We start from the raw sequence: 27,633 nt of genomic DNA on the forward strand, positions 1-27,633 counted from the left end.
TCGTGGAGCAGCCCGAGGGAACACTGAGATGTGAATGCATTAACCCTCAGTCCACTGGAGCAATAAGGGTGGAGGAAGTGGAGCACTGATCCCACATCCACAGGGACACCTTTATTTAATGGCAGCTCTGATTACACAAAAGCAGCAACCGATTATTTGAGTGTTTGTTGCCTCATTTCACCGTCCTCAAAAACGAAACAATTCAGCACAACCCTTGCGGAATGGGGGCTAAATTGCAAACGTTTTAATGGATCATATGAACGAATACAGATCAACTCTTTTGTATCATGTTTTATTTAACACGTGAAAAATGTAACATGAAAAGACTTTTAATTAAAATCACATATCAGCAAAGTTTTATATCAAAGCAAAGTCACTCCAGTACTGTTGATTTTAATTTGATGTATTTTACAAGTCAGAACAGTTCTCGGTATTAGATGTTGAGATGGACACGGAGCAGGTTGTCCTAGATTAGTGTCTAAATTTATTATTGTTGCTTCATTTATATTAAATCTGCAGTAACATCCCTCACATTAATCACAAGTGAAAACTGCATTGGAAAATCTTCATCAATGAATAGACATGAGAGCAAAGAAATGAAACTCATGTTTTCAAGATTTAGTTTGAAGTGAATCATTAAAACACAGAAATACCAGGTCCTGAAAATAGAAGATCTTCAGAGTTCATTTGTTGCTTCAACTTTGGCCAAGTTGGGTTACCCTGTTCTGCAAAACAATTGGTTCAATTTTAAATATTGAAGTGAATATTTAAATTAATGTTGAAATATTTATTGTAGGTATAAAAGATATAAACTTGCTATGTGGTAGTAGCCAGCCACAAAACCGCTCCAGATAAATTAGCATTTTTATTGCAACAAGTATTTCTTTAAATTCAGGATTTCTACTAATTCTTCCAACAAGGACTCGAACAGCATTCAAATTTCTCAGACTGGAGCAAGCTCTATGAAGCTGTCCGTTATGTAAAAGCAGATCGAGGAATATAAATGCAGAAGTTGTCAAGAAACTGACCTTGTGACTTGTTTATCGTCACAATCTGAAAGTCTAATTGAGAAGTGTTTTCTTTGAAAAGGCAGGTTTCCATCCGGCGATCCTGATGTTATTCGAGCAGAAACACTACATTTCTGAGACATCTACCTGTTATAATTTCAGCATCTATCGTCGGAGCAGACAGCTTCCTAACAAACTATCTCGTTCCATGACAAAGTCTTTGTTTGGGATTCAAGTTTCACAGCAACACCATCCATAGCCGCTCGTTGAGTCTTCAGTTGTGCAGTGGGATAGCCGGTGGAGTTTGGCTGGGCAGGGGCAATGGGAGGGGAGGGGGTGAAACCGACCAAGTTCCTGAGGACAAGCCCAGAGCTCCAACATGAGAACAGGTGTTGACCATTCAGCCCCTCGAGTCTGCTCTGACATTCAATATGATTCTGGCCTTAATTCCACTGTCTTTCCTGCCTCCCATAACCCTCAACACTCTTGTCGATCAAAACTCTGTCTAACTCAGCCTTGAATATATTCGATGGCCCAGCTCCACTGCTCCCTGGAGCAGAGAATTCCCAAGGTTAACCGCACCGAGAGGAACAAATCCTCCCCGCCTGAGTCTTAAAAGGGAGACCCATTATTTTGGAACTGTGTTCTTTCGTTCTTGATTCCCACACGGGGAAACACCCTCTCAGTATCAAACCTGGGAGGGAGTTGCAGAATGGTATTGTCACGGGGCGAATAAATCAGAGACCCAGACACATGCTCTGGGGACCTGGGTTCAAATCCCATCAGGGCAGATGGTGAAATTTGAATTCAATAAAAATCTGCAATTAAAAGTCTAATGATGACCATGAAACCGTTGTCGGTTGTTATAAAAATCTATCTAGGTCCTTTAGGGAAGGAAATCTGCCGTCCTTACCCGGTCTGGCCTACATGTGACTCCAGACCCACAGCAATGTGGTTGACTCTTAACCACAGATATTGGACAGCAGGAAAAGAGGTTGGAAAGAAAACTGCAAAAGGCTGCATTCTTTACTTAGCCAGGAGTAGCACAATGGAGTTCTTTTTACCAAGTTTCCCGCATTGAGCTGGTCAGTTTTGTACAGGTGGGATTGTGTACACTGCTCTGTTAGCAGCTAATTCGTCCACTTGCATCTTGTCTTGTGCTGACCGGGGAGAAATCTGAATCTTCTTGGTGTTTGCTGCAGATAAAGATGACAGCACAGTGTGAAAAGTCATGAACCCGATCAGTAACCCCCCCCCCCCGGAGCTGTGTCAGAACACGGGATGAATTGTCACTGGGATGCGGTGTGGCTCCATACCATGGTACATTGGTTCACTGATTATGTAGAAGCTTGGCAGTGGCTTTTTCAGGCATCCTAAACTAAACTTCCAGAGTCACAGAATTGTCACAGTGCAGGGGGAGACCATTCCAAATAGGGGCTGGTTTAGCACACTGGGCTAAATCGCTGGCTTGTAAAGCAGAACAAGGCCAGCAGCGCGGGTTCAATTCCCGTACCAGCCTCCCCGAACAGGCGCCGGAATGTGGCGACTAGGGGCTTTTCACAGTAACTTCATTTGAAGCCTACTTGTGACAGTAAGCGGTTTTCATTTCATTCAGCACATTGTGTCTGTGCTAGCCCACCGAATGAGCCGCCAATCCCTGCCTTCTCACCACCACCTTCTCAAGGGCAATTAGAGATGGGCAACAAATACTGCCCTTACTGGTGACACCCACATCCCGATAATGATGAACATCTACATAATTAGGTCACTGCTCTGTCCGGATTACATCAGAGATATTTGAATGACAGCAAGCTGGTGTTAATGTTTCAAACTTCATGGAATGAGCTAGCAGCTCAACATTGACAATCGATCCCTGTCCCTACCTTTTAAAATCCAGGTTATACCAACGATGAAGGTGATGAGCAGGAGACCTCCCACAATGGAGCCCCCGATTATCCCTTGGGTGTTAACGTGGAATGAGTCTGGGCTGGGGTCTAAGGGTTTGCCTGATGTGCTGTCTGTCTGTTCAACAGAGAAGGTGCGAGAACGAGCTTGAATGGACTTCAGTTGGAACACTAGGTTGTAGCTGGTTCCTGTGACAGAATAGTTAACAAACACAGATCAGACAGAATGTTTTGGAGCCAATTAGTAATTGACAGAATTTTACTTCACAGACACAGGCCATTCGATTCAGTCGCTTCATGTTGCGGTTCGACATGACACTCATAGATAGCAGAATCCCTACAGTGCAGAAGGAGGCCATTCGGCCCATCGAGTCTGCACCAGCCCTTGAAAAGAGCACCCCACTTAAGCCCATGCCCCCACCCTAACCCCGTAACCCCAGCTAACCTTTTGGACAAGAAGGGGCAATTTATCATGGCCAATCCATCTAACCTGCACATCTTAGCACCCCTCCCTATCTACATAGCCATTCTCTTATTTTCCCCCACATGTATTTATCTAGCTCCCATTAAATATATCTTCAGTATTCACTTTATCCCGAGGTAGCAAGAACCACATTTTCATCACTAACAACAACAACTTAAACTTTACAAAACACCTTTAATAGCCGCACACCCCAAGGTGCCTTCGAGGAACATTGTGAAACAGGAAACAACATCAGAGCACTCAAGGGGATGTGAGGTCAGTTTTACAGGAAGAAAATGAGGTAGAGGGGTTTCGGGAGTGTCATAATATACACCAGTATATCATGGTGCAGACACACACTGATGGACACACAGTGGGACCAATCAACACACACAACACCGCAGCCAATCACCAGTTAGAGCACACTCACTATAAAGATAGGGGGCATCAGAGTTCCTGCTCATTCTAGTAGCAGCCAGCTCAGAGCACAGAGCTCACAGCCTGCAACACAGACATTCACCATGTGCTGAGTGCATTGACTGGTTAGGACAAGGCAAAGGTCTTTAGTTAAAGCTAGTATTGTATTAACCCACAGTTCAAGTATGTTTAAATAGTTAATGATTCAATAAAATAGTGTTGCACTATTTCAAGTGTTGGTGACCTGTATGTGATCCCGAACACCCAACACATTAGGGAGGGAATACCAGAGCTTAGGCCCAGCAATTGAAGGTATGGACACCAATTAGAATTGAGAACGTGCAAGAGACCAGAAACATAGAGGCAGATACCTCGGAACTCCAGAATTAGAGGAGGTTACAGAGATAGGGAAGGTTGTAGGGACTGGAGGAGGTTACAGAGAGGGGTGTAGGGGCTGGGGGAGGTTACAGGGATAGGGAGGGGTGTAGGGGCTGGGGGAGGTTACAGGGATAGGGAGGGGTGTAGGGGCTGGGGGAGGTTACAGGGATAGGGAGGGGTGTAGGGGCTGGAGGAGGTTACAGGGATAGGGAGGGGTGTAGGGGCTGGGGGAGGTTACGGAGATAGGGAGGGGTGTAGGGGCTGGGGGAGGTTACAGGGATAGGGAGGGGTGTCGGGGCTGGGGGAGGTTACAGGGATAGGGAGGGGTGTAGGGGCTGGAGGAGGTTACAGGGATAGGGAGGGGTGTAGGGGCTGGGGGAGGTTACGGAGATAGGGAGGGGTGTAGGGGCTGGGGGAGGTTACAGGGATAGGGACGGGTTACAGCGATAAGGAAGTGCCTGGATATTGGGGAATGGAGCTGTAATGATGAGTTTTATTCCACCTCTCAACGAAGACACTTTGATTTTAACCCTGTCCTTGAAGGGTAGATGGGTGGGGGATAGGGGTGAGGGCGTGCCTGTTTATTTCCCCTCTCACATACTGCAGGTTTTGGGTCATGGAGTCCCTGACAGGCCCTCACCAGCCCCTCACGACACCTCTTCCTCCTGATTGAGATTCCCATTGTCCATTCCAGCACAGTCCTCGCCCATCTTCCCCCAAGGAGCAATGATGAAAACTGCCACCCAAATCCTGCTGGAAGTTGGAAATCTGACCTGGAAATGTAGCCGTGAAGTCAGATCGTGTCCAGCCCACAGCGGGACCACTGTGGTCAGCTCGGGTCACCACACTACAGGAAGGATGTGATTGGACTGGAGAGGGTGCAGAGGAGATTCACCAGGATGCTGCCTGGGCTGGAGAGTTTGAGCTCTGAAGCGAGGCTGGGGTTGTTTTCCTTGGAGCAGAGAAGGCTGAGGGGGGCCTGATTAACGTGTATAGGATTGAAGGGCATGGACAGGGTGGGCAGGAAGCACCTGTTCCCCTTAGTTGAATAATGAGGGCGCATAATTCTAAGGTGACGGGCAGGAGGTTGAGGGGATTTGAGGAAAACCGTTTTCACTCGGAGGGTGGTGTGAGTCTCGAATGCACGGCCTGGGAGGGTGGTCGAAGCAGGAATCCTCACCACCTTTAAAAAGTACCTGGATGAGCATTTGCAATGTCAGAACATTCAAGGCTATGGGCCAAGTGCTGGGAAGTAGGATTAGTGTCGAGTTAATGCAGTTTTGTTGGTGCCGGCTGGATGGGCCGAATGGCCAGTTCTGTAGTCTACTTAGGGTTCGTCAAACTACGAGTCACGACGTGAATTGTGAAGTTCGGCTGGCGTGGGTCATGAAGGCCAGCGGGTCGATAAAAGTGGCTCCCGGGGAAAAAGGTTTGGGCAGCACGGTGGCACAGTGGTTAGCACTGTGGCTTCACAGCTCCAGGGTCCCAGGTTCGATTCCCGGCTGGGTCACTGTCTGTGCGGAGTCTGCACGTTCTCCCCGTGTCTGCGTGGGTTTCCTCCGGGTGCTCCGGTTTCCTCCCACAGTCCAAAGATGTGCAGGTTAGGTGGATTGGCCATGCTAAATTGCCCTTAGTGTCCAAAATTGCCCTTAGTGTTGGGTGGGGTTACTGGGTTATGGGGATAGGGTGGAGGTGTTGACCTTGGGTAGGGTGCTCTTTCCAAGAGCCGGTGCAGACCCGATGGGCCGAATGGCCTACTTCTGAACTGTAAATTCTATGAAAACTCTGGGTGGAAGTTTCCCAATAAATGACAAAGTTCAATCACAAAACCAACGTGTTTCTCCCCAGAGAAATAACTAGGTCTCCTATCTTCCCAAACCCTGCCGTTGTGAGGGGCGGGACCGGCTACATGGAGATTGGGGCGCTGTGTTTAAAGGGCGTCTTGATGTCAAATGAAGTTAAAGACCCCCCCCCCCCACCCCAACCAACCCCGCCCTCCCACTGCCAGGGGGCACTGCCCATGTCCCTGTCCACGGGGTGCGGGTTGCACTGGTCCCCGAGGCCCTGGCGTGGTCACCATGACTGGTCTACATTTTTGGAGACCAATCGCGCTTCCTGCTGATGCCGTGTCTGGTGGTGGGAACATGTGACGTTCCCGGAGGATTTGGTGTTCAGCTGATTTTGAATAGTTAATTAAAGTGTTTGGTAATCGTGTTCACATCAGCAAGGCATGAAGCGGATGATGTCACCGGCGAGGGACAGGGAGGACCTCATTCTGAGATTTCCTCATCGCCAATCCCGCTATGGCCCTCTTCCGAGAGTTTCCAACCATAACGGGATTTGCGCTGGGGCCGGAAATCCCCCCCAAATACTCTGCAAGATTCTTCACTCACTCTGCCCTGCCCCCTCCTTTCCCTTGAATTAATGACGGGTGGGTGTGAGGGAGTTAGAATCTGTTGGGGTGCCAGGCTGGGGGTGACAGTATCACGTTTCAATATAACACTCCCTATCCAATCTCACACTCAGATTTGATTCTGTTTTGTGATAGCGAGTTGCTCCCTCTCTCACTCACTTTCCTTTCATTTCAATTTTGCGGTTTCCTTAACACAAACCCAGAGGAACAATATGATTGGTCATAGAAATAACATCAGTATCAGCCAAGAGAATCAGTCAGACTGAGTCCAAAAAGGAGGAGGTGTTGGGCATCTTGAAAAACATTAAGGTAGCCTGGATTTGTGAAGGGGAGGTCGTGTCTCACTAACTTGATCGAGTTGTTCGAAAAAGTGACGAAGATGATTGATGCAGGTAGGGCAGTGGATGTTGTCTATATGGACTTCAGTAAGGCCTTTGACAAGGTCCCTCATGGTAGACTAGTACAAAAGGTGAAGTCACACGGGATCAGAGGTGAGCTGGCAAGATGGATACAGAACTGGCTCGGTCATAGAAGGCAGAGAGTAGCAATGGAAGGGTGCTTTTCTAATTGGAGGGCTGTGACCAGTGGTGTTCCGCAGGGATCAATTCTGGGACCTTTGCTGTTCGTAGTATATATAAATGATTTGGAGGAAAATGTAACTGGTCTGATTAGTAAGTTTGCAGCCGACAGAAAGGTGGAATTGCGGATAGCGATGAGGACTGTCAGAGGATACAGCAGGATTTAGATTGTTTGCAGACTTGGACGGAGAGATGGCAGATGGAGTTTAATCCAGACATATGTGAGGCAAGGCATTTTGGAAGGTCTAATGCAGGTAGGGAATATACAGTGAATGGTAGAACCCTCAAGAGTATTGACAGGCAGAGGGATCTAGGTGTACAGGTCCACAGGTCACTGAAAGAGGCAACACAGGTGGTGGAGAAGGCATGCTTGCCTTCATCGGCCGGGGCATTGAATATAAAAATTGGCAAGTCATGTTGCAGCTGTATAGAACCTTAGTTAGGCCACACTTGGAGTATAGTGTTCAATTCTGGTCGCCACACTACCAGAAGGATGTGGAGGCTTTAGAGAGGGTGCAGAAGAGATTTACCAGGATGTTGCCTGGTATGGAGGGCATTAGCTATGAGGAGTGGTTGAATAAACTCCGTTTGTTTTCACTGGAACGATGGAGGTTGAGGGGCGACCTGATAGAGGTCTACAAAATTATGAGGGGCATAGACAGAGTGGATAGTCAGAGACTTTTCCCCAGGGTAGAGGGGTCAATTACTAGGGGGCATAGGTTTAAGGTGAGAGGGGCAAGGTTTAGAGGAGATGTACGAGGCAAGTGTTTTACACAGAGGGTAGTGGGTGTCTGGAACTCGCTGCCGGAGGAGGTGGTGGAAGCAGGGACGATAGGGACATTTAAGGGGCATCTTGACAAATACATGAATAGGATGGGAATCGAGGGATACGGATCCCGGAAGTGTAGAAGATGTTAGTTTAGACGGGCAGCATGGTCGGCACGGGCTTGGAGGGCCGAAGGGCCTGTTCCTGTGCTGTACATTTCTTTGTTCTAACTCAGAAATGTTAAACATCAGAAATGTGAAATAAAGAACTCCCAGAGGTGACAGTTTGAGGAAATCGATATGTTATGATGGAGGAGTTGGAGAGAACTGTTCTGGTGAGGATTTGGAGCTCTTACCATTTGCAGTGAGGGAGAGGTCAGTGTAATTTGCCCAGCAGCCCGTGAACAAGACACTTGTTGTGCCATTGAGTCCTGGAACAGCCACATTCTGAGAATCCATTAGGATCACGTTCAGCTCCCACACGGTAACACCCACTGACACACAGTTACCCTAAAATACAAAACAGAACCAGCAGATTAAAACAGAGCACACTGCAACATCACAGTGTCACAGAGCTCAGTGTCCCAGAGCGCAGTGTGTAGCCACTTAAAATGGCTAACTCCCGATTTAAAATGGCGAACGGCAAAGGCTGATGGGAAAGTCAGCCAACAGGACAAAAACCAGCTGCAGGTTGACTTGTGTATTTACCTCTGGGAAGGCCAGACAAGATCGATACCAGCAACCATCAGCATAACAAAACACCAGCCACCTGCATATTAATGAGCAATCCCCGGGAACAATGAGCAACATTTAGACACACAAAGCCAACCCAGACTCTTTGGCGCCAGCAGAAGCCTACACAATGGGAGGTGAACGACCACCTCAGGACCGCCCATCGATCAGGGAACCGCTCCAGCATTGGAGAAAATCGAACCAAGCGATTGGGACAAAGTCCAATCGCTTGGGACCAGGTACAGGGTCCGCCCCGAAAGACGGGAAGCCCCTGGGGACTATAAGAATCAAGTTCAAATCGGCCCTCTGCTTCTCTGCTTGACCGGGTCACTCAGCAACGCGAACCAACCCTTGACAGTGACCGGTCCAGCCACCGCTGATATCTAGTAACTCTTACTTCAACGCTTGCTACGAGATAGGCGCTCCTAGCTACCAATCTGTACCAACTTCGAATCCCCAGGCTCAGAACCCGAACAAAAGGCCATTCATTTCCCTGACCTGGTGGGCCAGTTCCAAGTTAAGTATTGGCCTGTTAGTCATAGAAGTAGCTGAGACGTAGAATTTATACATGAGTAGTGATTACTGTGTATAATAAATGTGCTTTGATTTAAATCTTACTAAGCGGTGTATTGGATTATTGATCATTACTTGGACTTGAACCACGTGGCGGTACCATAAAGATACCTGGCGACCCAAGAGCAAAGGTGATAAAACAGAGCAATTAAACTAAGGCAAAGTTAGCAACAAGTGTCCCAAAACGCAGTGTCCCAAAACACTGTGTCCCAGAGCGCAGTGGCCCAGAGCGCAGTGGCCCAGAGCGCAGTGTCCCAAAATGCAGTGTGCCAAAACGCAGTTTCCCAGAGCGCAGTGTCCCAGAGCGCAGTGTCCGCAAATGCAGTGTCCCAGAGCGCAGTGTCCCAGAGCGCTGTGTCTGCAAATGCAGTATCCCAGAGCACAGTATCCCAGGACGCAGTGTCCCAGAGCGCAGTGTCCGCAAACGCAGTGTCCCAGAGCGCAGTGTCCGCAAACGCAGTGTCCCAGAGCGCAGTGCCCCAGACTGCAGTGTCACAGAGCATAGTGTCCAGGAGTGCAGTATCCCAGAGCGCAGTGTCCCAGAGCGCAGTGTCCCAAAACAAAGTGTCCCAGAGTGCAGTATCCGCAAACGCAGTGTCCCAGAGCACAGTTTCCCAGAGCGCAGAGTCCGCAAATGCAGTGTCCCAGAGCACAGTATCCCAGGGCGCAGTGTCCCAGAGCACAGTGTCCGCAAACACAGTGTCCCAGAGCGCAGTGTCACAGAACGCAGTGTCACAGAGCACAGTGTCCCAGAGCGCAGTGCCCCCAAATGCAGTGTCCTCAAACGCAGTGTCAGCAAATGCAGTGATCCAGAGCGCAGTGTCCCAGGGCGCAGTGTCCGCAAACACAGTGTCCGCAAACACAGTGTCCGCAAACACAGTGTCCGCAAACACAGTGTCCGCAAACACAGTGTCCCAGAGCGCAGTGTCCCAGAGCACAGTGTCACAGGGCACAGTGTCCCAGAGTGCAGTGTCCACAAACGCAGTGTCTGCAAACACAGTGTCCCAGAGCGCAGTGTCACGGAGTGCAGTGTCACAGAGCGCAGTGCCCCAGGGCGCAGTATCCCCAAACGCAGAGTCCCAGAGCACAGTATCCCAGAGCGCAGTGTCCCAGAGCACAGTGCCCCAAACGCAGTGTTCCCAAGTGCAGTGTCCCCAAACGCAGTGCCCCAGAGTGCAGTATCCCCAAACGCAGTGTCTGCAAACACAGTGTCCCAGAGCGCAGTGTCACGGAGTGCAGTGTCACAGAGCGCAGTGCCCCAGGGCGCAGTATCCCCAAACGAAGAGTCCCAGAGCACAGTATCCCAGAGCGCAGTGTCCCAGAGCACAGTGCCCCAAACGCAGTGTTCCCAAGTGCAGTGTCCCCAAACGCAGTGCCCCAGAGTGCAGTATCCCCAAACGCAGAGTCCCAGAGCACAGTATCCCAGAGCGCAGTGTCCCAGAGCACCGTGCCACAAACGCAGTGTCCCAGAGCGCAGAGTCCCAGAGCACAGTGTCCCAGAGTGCAGTGTCCCAGAGCAGTGTCCCCAAACGCAGTGTCCCAGAGCGCAGTCTCCCCAAACACAGTGTCCCCGAGCGCAGTGTACCCGAGCACAGTGTCCCCGAGCGCAGTTTCCCAGAGCGCAGTATCGCAGAGCGCAGTGTCGCAGAGCGCAGTGTCCCCAAATGCAGTGTCCCCAAGCACAGTGTCCCTGAGCGCAGTGTCACAGAGCGCAGTGTCCCCAAGCGCAGTGTCACAGAGCGCAGTATCGCAGAGCGCAGTGTCGCAGAGCGCAGTGTCCCCAAATGCAGTGTCCCCAAGCACAGTGTCCCTGAGCGCAGTGTCACAGAGCGCAGTGTCCCCAAATGCAGTGTCCCCTCGCACAGTGTCCCCAAATGCAGTGACCCACAGTGCAGTATCCCCAAATGCAGTGTCCCAGAGCGCAGTGTCCCAGAGCGCAGTGTCTCAGAGCACAGGGTCCCAGAGCGCAGAGTCCCAGAGCGCAGTGTCCCCGAGCGCAGGGTCCCCAAACGCAGTGTTCCCGAGCACAGTGTCCCAGAGCACAGTCCCAAAATGCAGTGTCCCAGCGCGCAGTGTCCCAGAGCACAGTGCCCCAAACGCAGTGCCCCAGAGTGTTGTGTCCCAGAACACAGTGTCACAGAGTGCAGTGACCCCAAATGCAGTGTCCCAGAGTGTAGTGGCCCTGAGCACAGTGTCCCCGAACGCAGTGACCCAGAGCACAGTGTCCCAGCGCGCAGTGTCCCAGAGCGCAGTGTCCCAGAGCGCAGTGTCCCAGAGCGCAGTGTCCCAGAGCGCAGTTTCTCAGAGCGCAGTGTCCCAGAGCTCAGTGTCCCAAAGCACAGTGTCCGAGAGCGCAGTGTCCCAGAGCGCAGTGTCCCCAAGCGCAGTCCAGAGTGCAGTGTCCCAGAGTGAAGTGTCCCAGAGCGCAGTGTCCCAGAGCGCAGTATCCCAGAGTGCAGTATCCCAGAGCGCAGTGTACCAGAGCGCAGTGTCCCAGAGTGCAGTGTCCCAGAGCGCAGTTTACCAGAGCGCAGTGCCCCAGCACGCAGTGTCCCAGAACGCAGTGTCCCAGAGCGCAGTTTACCAGATCGCAGTGCCCCAGCATGCAGTTTCCCAAAGCGCAGTGTCCCAGAGCGCAGTGTCCCAGAGTGCAGTGTCCCCAAGCGCAGTGTCCCAGAGTGCAGTGTCCCAGAGCGCAGTGCCCCAGAGTGCAGTGTCCCAGAGCGCAGTGTACCAGAGCGCAGTGTCCCAGAGAGCAGTGCCCTAGAGCACAGTGTCCCAGAGCGCAGTGTCCCAGAGCGCAGTGTCCCAAAGCACAGTGTCCGAGAGCGCAGTGTCCCAGAGCGCAGTGCCCCAAGCGCAGTGTCCCAGAGTGCAGTGTCCCAGAGTGCAGTGTCCCAGAGCGCAGTGTCCCAGAGCGCAGTATCCCAGAGTGCAGTATCCCAGAGCGCTGTGTACCAGAGCGCAGTGTACCAGAGCGCAGTGTCCCAGAGTACAGTGTCCCAGAGCGCAGTTTACCAGAGCGCAGTGCCCCAGCACGCAGTGTCCCAGAACGCAGTGTCCCAGAGCGCAGTTTACCAGATCGCAGTGCCCCAGCATGCAGTTTCCCAAACGCAGTGTCCCAGAGCGCAGTTTCTCAGAGCGCAGTGTCCCCAAGCGCAGTGTCCCAGAGTGCAGTGTCCCAGAGCGCAGTGTCCCAGAGCGCAGTGTCCCAGAGCGCAGTGTCCCAGAGCGCAGTGTCCCAGAGAGCAGTGCCCTAGAGCGCAGTGTCCCAGAGCGCAGTGTCCCAGAGCGCAGTGTCCCAGAGCGCAGTGTCCCAGAGCGCAGTTTCCCAGAGCGCAGTTTCCCAGAGCGCAGTGCCCCAAATGCAGTGTCCCAGAGTGCAGTGTCCCAGAGTGAAGTGTCCCAGAGCGCAGTGTCCCAGAGCGCAGTATCCCAGAGTGCAGTATCCCAGAGCGCAGTGTACCAGAGCGCAGTGTCCCAGAGTGCAGTGCCCCAGAGCGCAGTTTACCAGAGCGCAGTGCCCCAGCACGCAGTGTCCCAGAACGCAGTGTCCCAGAGCGCAGTTTACCAGATCGCAGTGCCCCAGCATGCAGTTTCCCAAAGCGCAGTGTCCCAGAGCGCAGTGTCCCAGAGTGCAGTGTCCCCAAGCGCAGTGTCCCAGAGTGCAGTGTCCCAGAGCGCAGTGTCCCAGAGTGCAGTGTCCCAGAGCGCAGTGTACCAGAGCGCAGTGTCCCAGAGAGCAGTGCCCTAGAGCGCAGTGTCCCAGAGCGCAGTGTCCCAGAGCGCAGTGTCCCAAAGCACAGTGTCCGAGAGCGTAGTGTCCCAGAGCGCAGTGTCCCCAAGCGCAGTGTCCCAGAGTGCAGTGTCCCAGAGTGCAGTGTCCCAGAGCGCAGTGTCCCAGAGCGCAGTATCCCAGAGTGCAGTATCCCAGAGCGCTGTGTACCAGAGCGCAGTGTACCAGAGCGCAGTGTCCCAGAGTACAGTGTCCCAGAGCGCAGTTTACCAGAGCGCAGTGCCCCAGCACGCAGTGTCCCAGAACGCAGTGTCCCAGAGCGCAGTTTACCAGATCGCAGTGCCCCAGCATGCAGTTTCCCAAACGCAGTGTCCCAGAGCGCAGTTTCTCAGAGCGCAGTGTCCCAGAGCACAGTGTCCCAAAGCACAGTGTCCCAGAGCACAGTGTCCCAGAGCGCAGTGTCCCAGAGCGCAGTGTCCCCAAGCGCAGTGTCCCAGAGTGCAGTGTCCCAGAGCGCAGTGTCCCAGAGCGCAGTGTACCAGAGCGCAGTGTCCCAGAGAGCAGTGCCCTAGAGCGCAGTGTCCCAGAGCGCAGTGTCCCAGAGCGCAGTGTCCCAGAGCGCAGTGTCCCAGAGCGCAGTTTCCCAGAGCGCAGTTTCCCAGAGCGCAGTGCCCCAAATGCAGTGTCCCAGAGTGCAGTGTCCCAGAGCGCAGTGTCCCAGAGCGCAGTGTCCCAGAGTGCAGTATCCCAGAGCGCTGTGTACCAGAGCGCAGTGTGCCAGAGTGCAGTGTCCCAGAGCGCAGTTTACCAGAGCGCAGTGCCCCAGCACGCAGTGTCCCAGAACGCAGTGTCCCAGAGCGCAGTTTACCAGATCGCAGTGCCCCAGCATGCAGTTTCCCAAAGCGCAGTGTCCCAGAGCGCAGTGTCCCAGAACGCAGTGTCCCAGAGCGCAGTGTCCCAGAGCGCAGTTTACCAGAGCGCAGTTTACCAGAGCGCAGTGCCCCAGCACGCAGTGTCCCAGAGCGCAGTGTCCCAGCACGCAGTGTCCCAGAGCGCAGTGTCCCAGAGCGCAGTGTCCCAGAGTGCAGTGTCCCAGAGCGCAGTGTCCCAGAATGCAGTGTCCCAGAGTGCAGTGTCCCAGATTGCAGTTTACCAGAGCGCAGTGCCCCAGAGTGCAGTATCCCCAAACGCAGAGTCCCAGAGCACAGTATCCCAGAGCGCAGTGTCCCAGTACGCAGTGTCCCAGAACGCAGTGTCCCAGAGCGCAATTTACCGGAGCTTTCTATAGATATGTCAGGAATAAACAAATGTCTAGGGTAAGAGTAGAGCCAGTCAAGGACAGTAGTGGGAAGTTGTGCTTGGAGTCTGAGGAGATAGGAAAGGTGCTAAATGAATATTTTTCATCAGTATTCACAGGAAAAAGACAATGTTGTCGAGGAGAATACTGAGATACAGGCGACTAGACTAGAAGGGCTTGAGATTCATAAGGAGGATGTGTTAGCAATTCTGGAAAGTGTGAAAATAGATAAGTCCTCTGGGCCGGATGGGATTTATCCTAGGATTCTCTGGGAAGCTAGGGAGGAGATTGCTGAGCCTTTGGCTTTGATCTTTATGTCATCATTGTCTACAGGAATAATGCCAGAAGACTGGAGGATAGCAAATGTTGTCCCCTTGTTCAAGAAGGGGAGTAGAGACAACCCAGGTAACTATAGACCAGTGAGCCTTACTTCTGTCGTGGGCAAAATCTTGGAAAGGTTTATAAGAGATAGGATGTATAATCATCTGGAAAGGAATAATTTGATTAGAGATAGTCGACAGGGTTTTGTGAAGGGTAGGTCGTGCCTCACAAACCTTATTGAGTTCTTTGAGAAGGTGGCCAAACAGGTGGATGAGGGTAAAACAGTTGATTTGGTGTATATGGATTTCAGTAAAGCATTTGATAAGGTTCCCCAAGGTAGGCTACTGCAGAAAATGCGGAGGCATGGGATTCAGGGTGATTTAGCAGTTTGGATCAGAAATTGGCTAGCTGGAAGAAGACAAAGGCTGGTGGTTGGTGGGAAATATTCAGACTGGAGTCCAGTTACTAGTGGTGTCCCACAAGGTTCTGTTTTGGGGCCACTGCTGTTTGTCATTTTTATAAATGACCTGGAGGAGGGCGTAGAAGGATGAGTGAGTAAATTTGCAGATGACACTAAAGTCAGTGGAGTTGTGGACAGTGCGGAAGGATGTTACAAGTTACAGAGAGACATAGATAAGCTGCAGCGCTGGGCTGAGAGGTGGCAAATGGAGTTTAATGCAGAAAAGTGTGAGGTGATTCATTTTGGAAGGAATAACAGGAATACAGAGTACTGGGCTAATGGTAAGATTCTTGGCAGTGTGGATGAGCAGAGAGATCTCGGTGTCCATGTACATAGATCCCTGAAAGTTGCCACCCAGGTTGAGAGGGTTGTTAAGAAGGCGTACAGTGTGTTAGCATTTATTGGTAGAGGGATTGAGTTTCGGAGCCATGAGGTCATGTTGCAGCTGTACAAAACTCTGGTGCGGACGCATTTGGAGTATTGCGTGCAATTCTGGTCGCTGTATTATACGAAGGATGTGGAAACATTGGAAAGGGTGCAGAGGAGATTTACCAGAATGTTGCCTGGTATGGAGGGAAGATCTTATGAGGAAAGGCTGAGGGACTTGAGGCTGTTTTCGTTAGAGAGAAGGCTAAGAGGTGACTTAATTGAGGCATACAAGATGATCAGAGGATTAGATAGGGTGGACAGTGAGAGCCTTTTTCCTCGGATGGTGATGTCTAGCACGAGGGGACATAGCTATAAATTGAGGGGAGATAGATATAAGACAGATGTCAGAGGTAGGTTCTTTACTCAGTAGTAAGGGTGTGGAATGCCCTGCCTGCAACAGTAGTGGACTCGCCAACACTAAGGGCATTTAAATGGTCATTGGATCGACATATGGACGATAAGGGAATAGTGTAGATGGGCTTTAGAGTGGTTTCACAGGTCGGCGCAACATCGAGGGCCGAAGGGCCTGTACTGCGCTGTAATGTTCTATGTTCTAGAATACTTTTTAAGATTTGTCTTCCTTTGTCCAGTCCCTCAGCTGCCCGCTGACTGTGTCTGAGAGGCAATCAGATCTTCCCAGACCACAACCCAGCCAGCATTTGGGAGCAGTGTGGGTGGCCTCCCCCCCTGCCCCCACCCCCCCCCCCACCCCAATCCCCCACTGCACCCCACCCCGCACCCCCAGCTCACCCCCAACCTCACCCCAATCCCCCGTCCCCACCCCCTCCCCAATCCCCCACCCCACCTCCCACCCTCACCCATTCCCACCCCCCACCCTCACCTCAATCCCCCTCCCCCACACGAATCCCCCATCCCCACCCCCACCCCCACCCCACACCAATCCCTCGCCCCCACCCCCACCCCCCCACCTCACCCTCCACCCAGATCCCACCCCCACCCTCACCCCACCCCCACCCCACCCCAATCCACCGCCCCCAATCCCCCACCGCACCCCACCCCGCACCCCCAGCTCACCCTCCAACCTCACCCCAATCCCCCGTCCCCACCCTCACCTCAATCCCCCGCCCCCACACGAATCCCCCATCCCCACCCCCACCCCCACCCCACACCAATCCCTTGCGCCCACCCCTACCCCCATCCCCAGCCCAGCACCAATCCCCCACCCCCACCCCCACACCAATCCCTTGCCCCCACCCCCACACCAAACCCCACCCCAATACCAGCCCCCACCCCCACCCCTACCCCCACCCCCACCCCTACCCCAATCCCCCACCCCAACCCAACCAACCTTCATAGGGAAATGCTGAAAATCAAAACTTACATCTCAGGAAGGAAGGGGGTGGGCATCTCCATCAGAAACCCCCTTCTGAAGTAGCCCCCCCCTCCCACATCCACACCCCTTCCGCGCCCCCCTCAGTCTATCCTTCCCGCCCTCGGCCCCGTGAACTGACCGTGACCCGGTCTCAGTTCCCACAGTTCCTGTTCTATCCACCGCAGTGCTGAAGGGACTGGGAGCTGATTGGCCGGCGGGCTGCTCTGTAAGGCAGGGAATCCCCCCCCCCACCCCGGTGCGGGGTGGAGGTCCCACCTGCAGCGACTTAGCGCTCATTAAGGGTGAAATGCCTACGGGGGCACTCGGCCCCGTTGGACGGCCTGTTCCCCACTGGCTCTTTAGATGACGAGAAGCGAGACCCCACCATCCACAAAATTCAGTCCTCTGGACAATTTCAGGCAATTGAAGCATAACTGACCTCATCACCCACGGCCATCACACTGGGCTGCTGCATCAACAACTGACCGGCCTGTCCAGCAATCGGCTCCTTCACCACGATCAGGGCAGTCAGAGTGGCCATGTAGTTACTGCTCACTGCTTTACTCAGCACCGGTTGTGAAGCCATCTACAGAAACAACAACAACTTATATTTATGTAGAGCCTTTAACGTAGTACAGGGGCCCAAGCTTCACAGAGGCCGTCAACAAAATTTGACACTGAACCACAAAAGGAGTTTTCTTTGTGGGTGTTAGAGGCGAGGCCAGTATTCACTGCAGGGTCAGCTGACCAAACGCTTGGCCAAAGAGACCAGTTTAAGGAGCATCTTAGAGGAGAGTGAGGGGAGAGGTGGAGAAGTTTAGGGGGGGGGGGAATTCCAGAGCTTAGGGCAGCTGAAGGCACGGCCGCCAATGCTGGAGTGATGGGTATTAGTGGATTCCCAAGGGGGTGGGATAGGAGTGAGCAGAGATCACGGAAGGTTGGGGGGTTGGAGGAGATCACAGAGATCGGAAGGGATGAGGTCATTTGAAAACAAGGAGGAAAGTTTTAAAATCAGAATGTTGCTGAACCGTTGTAGGTCACCGAGCGCAGGGGAGAGGGGTGAAGGGGACTGAATGAGTTCAGACACGAGCAGCAGCGTTTTGGATCACCTCACGGTTACGGAGGGTAGAAAGTGGAAGAGCAGCCAGGAATATTCTGGAATAGTCGTGTCCATGGCAATAAAGCATGAATGAGAATTTTCGTCGTGAGCTGAGAGACACAGGACGGAACGTTAGAGTTTACCAAGAAAACTAATCAATTGATCACAGTTGTAGCTATTGTCAGGATAGGGAGATATTAGGAACTTGGGTCCCGAAATGGGGTCCAGGATTTGAAGGCAATTTTGGGATTAAGCAGACTGAGGGAAAAGACTGCTATCTGCAGAGTCAGAGGGATACGTTCACTGGTGGAGTTACCATGTCCCATTCAGACTTAACCTCGTTAGTGGGAATACACAGGATGTCCTGGTATGATCCATCCAGCCAGGATGATCCATTCAAGAACCATTGTCATTTGGGACAACCTTGTTTGACCAGCCATCAGCCCATCACATAGAGGGGCATGGACAGTGGATAGTCAGAAGCTTTTTCCCAGGGGGGGAAAAGTCAATTACTACAGGACATAGGTTTAAGGTGCGAGGGAAGTGTTTTTATACAAAGGGTAGTGGGTGCCTGGAACTCGCTGTTGGAGGAGGTGGTTGAAGTAGGGACGATAGTGACGTTTAAGGGGCGTCTTGACGAATGCATGAATAGGATAGCACAATTGCTTCACAGCTCCAGGGTCCCAGATTCGATTCCTAGCTTGGGTCACTGACTGTGCGGAGTCTGCACGTTCTCCCCGTGTCTGCATGGGTTTCCTCCGGGTGCTCCGGTTTCCTCCCACAGTCCAAAGATGTGCAGGTTAGGTGGATTAGCCATGATAAATTGCCCTTAGTGTCCAAAATTGCCCTTAGTGCTGGGTGGGGTTACTGGGTTATGGGGATAGGGTGGAGGTGTTGACCTTGGGTAGGGTGCTCTTTCCAAGAGCTGGTGCAGACTCGATGGGCCGAATGGCCTCCTTCTGCACTGTAAATTCTATGATAAGGATGGGACACAGGCATACGGACCCTGGAAGTGTAGAAGGTTTTAGTTTAGGCAGCATGATCAGCGCAGGCTTGTTCTTTGCAGTTATATCTGTTACAAAGGCTCATTTTACCCGTGAGATTTGGAGAAGGCTTGTTTACCATTTGAGAAATTCAAGCAATTGTTTGAAAAACAGCCAGAACGTTTCAGAATGCCCGCGATATCTGAGAATCACATCCACCTAAACGTCTCCACAACTGCTTTGAGATCTCGGTGGACTAACCTGGTAGATCGAGTTTGTGATGTGAGTGGGCGGAGCCTTCTCTTTAGTCATATTGTTGCTATGAAACCGACTGCACACATTGGTCACCCGTGTCCTGATGAGTCAGTGATTCATTTCCAAAACAGAACCCACCCTTGAGCATTCATCCCCATCCAACAGGCCAAAGTTACCCCCATCCCAACAAATCCCCTGGAAAATACATTTTTTATCAAAATAAAAGAAACCTAACTTTCCTTTTTTTCTCTTTGAGTAAACATATAAAAAGCACCAATGACAGGAGAGACGGGGCTGTAATCAAACCTCCCACAGGCCTGGCTAAACCAAATCTTCCCAACATCGCTCCCCCAACATGAAGGGTGGACTTTCTCCTAATTGCTAATTTTGCTGAGCTCATAGACATGAATTTTGGGTCGGAACCACACCTACTTTATCACTAAAGTTTGCAAAGGATAGAACATCAAATTCTTACACTTAGGGATCAGACTTGGAAACTATCATGATTCGAGCCAAAGCTCTTTATTTCCAGATACTGGAAGACACAGGGGATCATTCTAATCCAGAGGGAGGCGGGGTTAATGGGCAGGTAGTCCCACCCCCTCGATTTAACACTGAGAAGGCTAGTCCCTCTGAATCAAGCAAGTGCTACCTTTCCCCACTCAGAACCCAGAGTTGCTGATACACATCCTCACATCTTCAGCCACCAGATCTGGCAATTGTCCTTCATTCTCTTCTTGACAAAAGCAAACACCAACTCCAATAACTGGGATGACTGCTCCTTTCCCGTCAGAATATCGAGTTAGTCTTTGAGGCTGATGATGAAGGCGATTGGAATAATATCGAGTTAGTCTTTGAGGCTGATGATGAAGGCGATTGGAATAATATCGAGTTAGTCTTTGAGGCTGATGATGAAGGCGATTGGAATAATAATTAAATGTGAATGCTGCTCTGTTAAATGTCTGGAAGGAATGAAGGTCATTGACCTGAAACATTAATTCTCGTTTTCCTTGTCCACAAATGCGGCCTGAATGTTTCATACAAACTAGGATTAGGCCACTCGGCCCCTCGAGTCTGCGCCGCCATTCAATAAGGTCACAGCTGATCTGATTGTAACCTCGACCCCACATTCCTGCCCACCCCCCGATAATCTTTCACCCCCTCGTTAATCAAGAATCAATCCAGCTCTGCCTTAGAAATATTCAAATATTCTGCTTCCACCGCCTTTGAGTAAAATAATTCTAGAGACTCACAACCTTCAGAAACAATTCTCCTCACCTCTGCCTTAATGACCCCTTATTTTTAAACAGTGACCCCGAGTTCCGGATTCTCCCACAAGAGGAAACATCCTCTCCACGTCCACCCTGTCAACAGCCCTCAGGATCGTCAAGGTTTCAATCAAGTTGCCTCTTACTCTTTGAAACTCATGCGGACTCAAGTGGATACAAGCCTAGCCTGTCCAACCTTTCCTCAGAAGACAACCCACCCATTCCTGGTATTAGTCTGGTAAACCTTCTCTGAACTGCTTCCAACACATTTACATCCTTCCTTAAGTAAGGTGACCAATACAGTACACAATACTCCAGATGTGGTCTCACCAATGGCCTGTGTAAATGAGTAAGAAGTCTGACAACACCAGGTTAAAGTCCAACAGATTGTTTACAATCACAAGCTTTCGGAGCACAGCTCCTTCCTCAGGTGAGTGACTCAGGCAGTGCTCCGAAAGCTAGTGATTCCAAACAAACCTGTTGGACTTTAACCAGGTGTTGTCAGACGTCTTATTGTGCCCACCCCAGTCCAACGCTGGCATCTCCACATCATGAATAAATGAAGCACAATCTCCCTACTTTTGTGATAAAGTCCGCTCACAATAAACAATAACTTTCTACTTTACTAATTACTCGCTGCACCCACATGCCTGTTTTTATGTCAGATATCTAGCATCTGCAGGATCTTATTTTTGTTTTGTAAGGAATGGATTGATGTAAATGGTTTTTTAATCACTGATGACGCAAGAGGAAAAGGGGATAGAAGGAGATGCCAATGGCTGAGAATTGGAGGAGGAGTTTGTGTTGTATAAACAGCAGCACTGGGTATCTGGGACAAACGGCCTGTTTTTGTGCTCTCTATTCTCTGCATTTATTGTTGTTCAATCACAGTCCCCCCTCCACCTGGTTTGTACTGGGGAGGGTATAGTGCTGAATGGGATGAAATACAGACATAAGACAGTACCTGGGCCCACTCGGCGTCACCTGGAGGTGGGACTGGGCTGGTGATATCCAGGGCGGAGACAGCGAAGCCCAGGGAAACACTGAGGTTCCCAGTCAGCATGGCCTCGCCAAGATTGCTGGCAAATTCTTTCAGATCGGAGAACTGCAGCTTGCCTGGACAATGTGAGAATAACAGAAATCCTTTATCAATGGACCAACATCTTCCTAAATCACTAACATTCAGCAAGGTTGGCTCAGAACTTTATAACTGGGTTCCAGTGAACCATTATTTACTCAGTCGCCTACCCCATCACCACGAGGCACAGGTGGAGAGAGGGGAGGGGAAAATATCATCTTCCAAACAGCTCCCCTAATTTCAGTGAAAGATCAGCTAAACCTGTGTTGAAATGGTTAAATAGACTTGTTCATACCAAGGGGAGTGCAGATCTGGAGCTCACTCCCTCAAAAGAGAGCGAATTCTGGGAGGTACAATTGAAAGTTGACTGAGATGGTAGATTATAGTTGGGTACAAGGAAGGAAGGTGGAAAAATGGATACAAATCAGATTGAATGGTGTAACGGCGGACAGGGGATCAATGGTCCCCGCTTTTTCAGATTTTCCAGGTTCCTTGTTGAGGCTATGGTGCAATATCGGGAATACACCTGGAGACTTTGCTGGAGGATGAGTTGATTCCATATCCTAATCGAGTGGTTGTCCTGGGGGGAATCCAGAACAAGGGGGAATAGCCTTATAATCGGAGCCAGGCTGTTCCGGGTGATATCAGGAAGCTTTTCCTCACACAGAGCGGGAATGAAAAACTGGAATTCTTCCAGTCCCACAAAAAGCTGTGGATACTGAAAATGTCTTGGGATTTTTCTAAACAGAGATTGCTAGATTTTAATTGGTTAAGAATATCAAAGGGATATGAAGACACGGTGAATAAATCACAGAATCTGTTCACATCTTTTAATGGTCTCATCTCTTGTCTGACTGTTTAAAAAATATCAGGGCTCTTTTCGTTGGAATAGAGAAATTTAAAAGACAGTCACAGCCACAAACATTCACTCCCTCCACCACCGACGCACAGTAGCAGCCGTGTGTACCATCTACAAGATGCACTACAGTAACTCACCAAGGTTCCTTAGGCAGCACCTTCCAAACCCACGACCACTCCCACCTAGAAGGACAAGAGCAGCAGATACCTGGGAACCCCACCACCTGGAGGTTCCCCTCCAACTCACTCACCACCCTGACTGGGAAATATATCGGCTGTTCCTTCACTGTCACTGGGGCAAAATCCTGGAACTCCCTCCCTAACAGCACAGTGGGTGTACCTACACCACATGCATTGCAGGGGGTTCAAAGGGCAATTAGGGATGGGCAATAAATGCTTCCCCAACCAGCGACTCCTACATCCTGTAAATGGATTTTAAAAAAATTGACAGAGCTCTTGTAAAATATGAAGGGTTGGAACAAGGTAGAAAGAAACCAATTGCTTCCAGTGATCAAGGGGATTTAGAATGAGGAGAAATAGATATGAAGATTAAATGATAAAGAAATGAGATTTGAAAGCCATAGGAACATTTATTACAGAGGGTTTGACTGAGTGGAACCTGTACTGGATTATGTGAAAGAACCAGGTAAAAATATATTTGAAAGGTGACCGAAGGAAAGGGGATAAAGGAGTATGGGAACACAGTGGGAACACAAGATTCGGGTTCCATGCTTTTATGAAGAATACGACCAGCTTCGACCGAATGGGCTTTTTCCTGTTCGAACAATGTACCTGCTGTAGCGGGAATTCATTAACATTTAAAGGCAATAGTTAAATATCTTGTAAAATATTTGATCGCAGCATACGAGCATTTATTGTCCATCGTTAATTGCCCTCAAAAAGGTGGTGGTGGGCCGCTTTCCTGAACCACTATCCATGTGGTGGGGCCGGACAGGGAAATTCCAATGATTCAGTCATCATTGTGTCATTTCAGATGATGATCCATCATCCCCTTATTGTGGGACTGGAGCACTGGCTTGTGAAGGGCAGGTTTCCTTCCCTGAAGAGCATTAGTGACCCAGTTGAGTTTTGATGACGATACTATAGTTTGCTGTGGTTACTTTCCCAGTGCTGGCCCAGATTTCTTCAATTCAATTTCATACCAAGCTCTGCTGGGCTTTGAACTCTCAACGTTTGGGATGCTCGTACTGGCGTTCAACCTGGACACTAACATATTAGCTGAAACCTCATTCTCTAGAATTACACATACTTCTATCCTGATGTTGAGCTGCAGATGTTCAAAGCCCCCGTTTACCTTCAGTAGAGGTGGAGTTGGTCGAGTTATTTCTGCTGGAGGACAATTGCTCCATTGGAGGTTCTCCAATTTCTACTTCGACAGTAATCCCTGTAGCACGCTTCCTGCGATGTCCTGTCTCCCGCACAATATTAGTTACACGGATTTTATTCGGAGGCACATTTAGGAACAGGGCGAGATTCTGCACTAAATTGGGACCGTAGAATTCATCCACTGTCATCGCGGGTAGATTAAAGGAGATGTGGAGGACGGGAGATGTGTGGATCTCAATTGGAGTCGATCCTCTCACGAGAACATTAAGCATCTGGTATGTTCTGTCAAAGTAATTTGCTCCAGTGACAGGGGAGTCCAACTTGGGAATGAATTCTCCTGTGAAGATAGAATAAAATGCATCAAGGAAAACAACCAGGTTTTATATGAATATGGGCCGGTCAATGAGGTTCCCATTGTGGGGCAGCCCCACGCCGCCGGGAAAACCCTGGGCGCCGGCGTAACGGAGAATCCCGCCGGCGGAGAATCTCGGCCATGGTTTCTTGGTCATATCACACTTGGAGCACTGTGAACAATTCTGGCCACCACGTTACCAAATGGGCAGGACATTGTAGAAGCTGCACAAAAGTTAAATAATTTCAGAACTGAGAGGTTATACCCGGCAGGAAAGACTGACGTTCCTTCCTCCAAGAAAGGGACGGCCCAAGTTATCTGACAGAGAATCTTTCAGATTATGGAAGGGTTTGATGAGACAGATGTAGAGAAAATAGGCGGGATTCTCCGATCCAGCGGGAGAGTGTTGACGGCGTTATAAATGCCCAAGCGTTTTACGCTGGCGTCAGCGGGCCGCTGGGAGCAGTGATGCTGCGCCGCACAGGGGGCTAGCACGGCACTGGAGTGCTTTACGCAGCTCCAGCCACCGATAAAGGTGCCAGCATGGGCGGCGCAAGTTCGGGCATGAGTGTGGGTTTCCTTCTCCGCGCCGACCCGACGCAACGTGGCGGAGACCTACAATGGTCTAACACAGAGGAACATAGGCCCCCCATGAGAACTAGCCCGTCCGCCGATCAGTAGGCCCCGATCGCGGGCCAGGCCACAATGGAGCCCCCCCCCCCGGGGTCGGATCCCCCGCCCCCCCCCCCACCAGGATGGGCCCCGCAGCCAGAACGGCGAGGTCCCGCCTGGTAGGACTACACGAGAACGACGCCGGCAGAACTTAGCCGAAATCGGCGGGCACTCGGCCCATCGCACGGGGAGAATTGACGGGGGGGGGGGGGGGGGGGGGGGGGGGGGGGGGTCGCTACTGCCACTGCAGCGACCGCACCGCCGGAGAATTGGCGGGTCGGCGTCGCAGGATTCGTGCCCCCCCGCCCCGGCAATTCTCTGATCCGGCGCGAATAAGCTGAATAAACAGAGAGAGGAATCGAGGTTATGGGGACGGGGTTAGACGAAGAAGGCGTGGGTGGAGGTTCCTGTAGGATATAAGCACTTGGGTACGGTCGATTGTTTCTGCCTGGTATGTGACAGTCCAGGACACACATTTCTTTTATTTCTCACTTGCTGAGGAGTCTGGCGGAGTTATTGTGAAATCCGGGCAATTATTTCAAAGAAACGATGTTGACGTTAGTTTACCTTCATAGGTTGGGCCTTTCAGTGTGAAGTCACTGTGATCAACATCCCATTCCACATTGGTAGGAGCGACAAAGTTATTGTTCACATACACCTCCAGGCGTTGCGATGTGGAATAATATATCGCCAAACGCACAGCCTTGTTCAAAGAAAAGGGCTGTTAGTTTCAGATTTTTTTATTTTCATATTCCTGGCAGTGTTCCAGCCAATAAACCCATCCACAGAAACACTAAGAACTAATTACATTTATATAGCACCGTCAGTTTCCAAAATGTCCCAAAGTGCTTCACAGGTGCAGTGACACCCAAAACTCAATACCAAGCGGCAGGATGACATGTGACCGGCAGGTGATCAAACTTCATTGCAGTGTTAATGTGAGCCTACTTGTGACAATAAAGATTTTAATATTATTATTACTCCCATGGGGTGAAATAGATCTTTGCTGGTTGGACCAAATGGACACTTACACAATCAGCGGCCATTTTACAAGCAGCAGATTTTCATCGCCATTGATAAAATAAAGTGGCAGTAAAACAAGCAGAGATTGGCTACCAGGCATTTCCCATTATTATTCATCAATGATTTCACCACTATCAGTACGAGGGAGTGCTGCACTGTCAGAGGGTCAGTACTGAGGGAGTGCCGCACTGTCAGAGGGTCAGTACTGAGGGAGTGCCGCACTGTCAGAGGGTCAGTACTGAAGGAGTGCCGCACTGTGAGAGTGTCAGTACTGAGGGAGTGCCGCACTGTCAGAGGGTCAGTACTGAGGGAGTGCCGCACTGTGAGAAGGTCAGTACTGAGAGTGCTGCACTGTCGGAGGGTCAGTACTGAGGGAGTGCCGCACTGTCAGAGGGTCAGTACTGAGGGAGTGCCGCACTGTCAGAGGGTCAGTACTGAAGGAGTGCCGCACTGTGAGAGTGTCAGTACTGAGGGAGTGCCGCACTGTCAGAGGGTCAGTACTGAGGGAGTGCCGCACTGTGAGAAGGTCAGTACTGAGAGTGCTGCACTGTCGGAGGGTCAGTACTGAGGGAGTGCCGCACTGTCAGAGAGTCAGTACTGAGGGAGTGCTGCACTGTCAGAGGGTCAGTACTGAGGGTGTGCCGCACTGTGAGAAGGTCAGTACTGAGAGTGCTGCACTGTCGGAGGGGCAGTACTGAGGGAGTGCCGCACTGTCGAGAGGGTCAGTACAGAGGGAGTGCCGCACTGTCAGAGGGTCAGTACTGAGGGAGTGCTGCACTGTCAGAGGGTCAGTACTGAGGGAGTGCCGAACTGTGAGAAGGTCAGTACTGAGAGTGCTGCACTGTCGGAGGGTCAGTACTGAGGGAGTGCTGCATTGTCGGAGGGTCAGTACTGAGGGAGTGCTGCACTGTCAGAGGGTCAGTACTGAGGGAGTACTGCACTGTCAGAGGGTCAGTACTGAGGGAGTGCTGCACTGTCAGAGGGTCAGTACTGAGGGAGCGCCGCACTGTCTGAGGGTCAGTACTGAGGGAGTGCTGCACTGTCAGAGGGTCAGTACTGAGGGAGCGCCGCACTGTCAGAGGGTCAGTACTGAGGGAGTGCCGCACTGTCAGAGGGTCAGTATTGAGGGAGCGCCGAACTGTCAGAGGGTCAGTACTGAGGGAGTGCCGCACTGTCAGAGTGTCCGTACTGAGGGAGTGCTGCACTGTCAGAGGGTCAGTACTGAGGGAGCGCTGCACTGTCAGAGGGTCAGTACTGAGGGAGTGCCGCACTGTCAGAGGGTCAGTACTGAGGGAGTGCTGCACTGTCAGAGGGTCAGTACTGAGGGAGTGCCGCACTGTCAGAGGATCAGTACTGAGGGAGTGCCGCACTGTCAGAGGGTCAGCACTGAGGGAGTGCCGCACTGTCAGAGGGTCAGTACTGAGGGAGTGCCGCACTGTCAGAGGGTCAGCACTGAGGGAGTGCCGCACTGTCAGAGGGTCAGTACTGAGGGAGTGCCGCACTGTCAGAGGGTCAGCACTGAGGGAGTGCCGCACTGTCAGAGGGTCAGTACTGAGGGAGTGCCGCATTGTCAGAGGATCAGTACTGAGGGAGTGCCGCACTGTCAGAGGGTCAGTACTGAGGGAGTGCCGCACTGTCAGAGGGTCAGCACTGAGGGAGTGCCGCACTGTCAGAGGGTCAGTACTGAGGGAGTGCCGCACTGTCAGAGGGTCAGCACTGAGGGAGTGCCGCACTGTCAGAGGGTCAGTACTGAGGGAGTGCCGCACTGTCAGAGGATCAGTACTGAGGGAGTGCCGCACTGTCAGAGGGTCAGTACTGAGGGAGTGCCGCACTGTCAGAGGGTCAGCACTGAGGGAGTGCTGCACTGTCAGAGGGTCAGTACTGAGGGAGTG

General features: G+C 51.3%; 1 protein-coding gene across 1 annotated transcript in view; it reads right to left on the minus strand.

Annotated features, from left to right (window-relative positions):
• Nucleotides 1-276: 276 nt before the first annotated feature.
• The window catches only part of pkhd1l1.1 (PKHD1 like 1, tandem duplicate 1), a 291,976-nt gene continuing 264,619 nt past the window's right edge, over nucleotides 277-27,633 (minus strand). The window contains 8 exon segments of the mRNA XM_072468659.1: nucleotides 277-725; nucleotides 2,072-2,203; nucleotides 2,891-3,100; nucleotides 8,282-8,435; nucleotides 17,246-17,392; nucleotides 21,376-21,527; nucleotides 23,663-24,031; nucleotides 25,286-25,421. Of these exon segments, the coding sequence (XP_072324760.1) occupies nucleotides 2,094-2,203; nucleotides 2,891-3,100; nucleotides 8,282-8,435; nucleotides 17,246-17,392; nucleotides 21,376-21,527; nucleotides 23,663-24,031; nucleotides 25,286-25,421 (1,278 nt within the window). The 3' untranslated portion in view covers nucleotides 277-725; nucleotides 2,072-2,093.

The sequence above is a fragment of the Scyliorhinus torazame genome, chromosome 11 (assembly GCF_047496885.1).
Source record: "Scyliorhinus torazame isolate Kashiwa2021f chromosome 11, sScyTor2.1, whole genome shotgun sequence".
Lineage (NCBI taxonomy): Eukaryota > Metazoa > Chordata > Chondrichthyes > Carcharhiniformes > Scyliorhinidae > Scyliorhinus > Scyliorhinus torazame.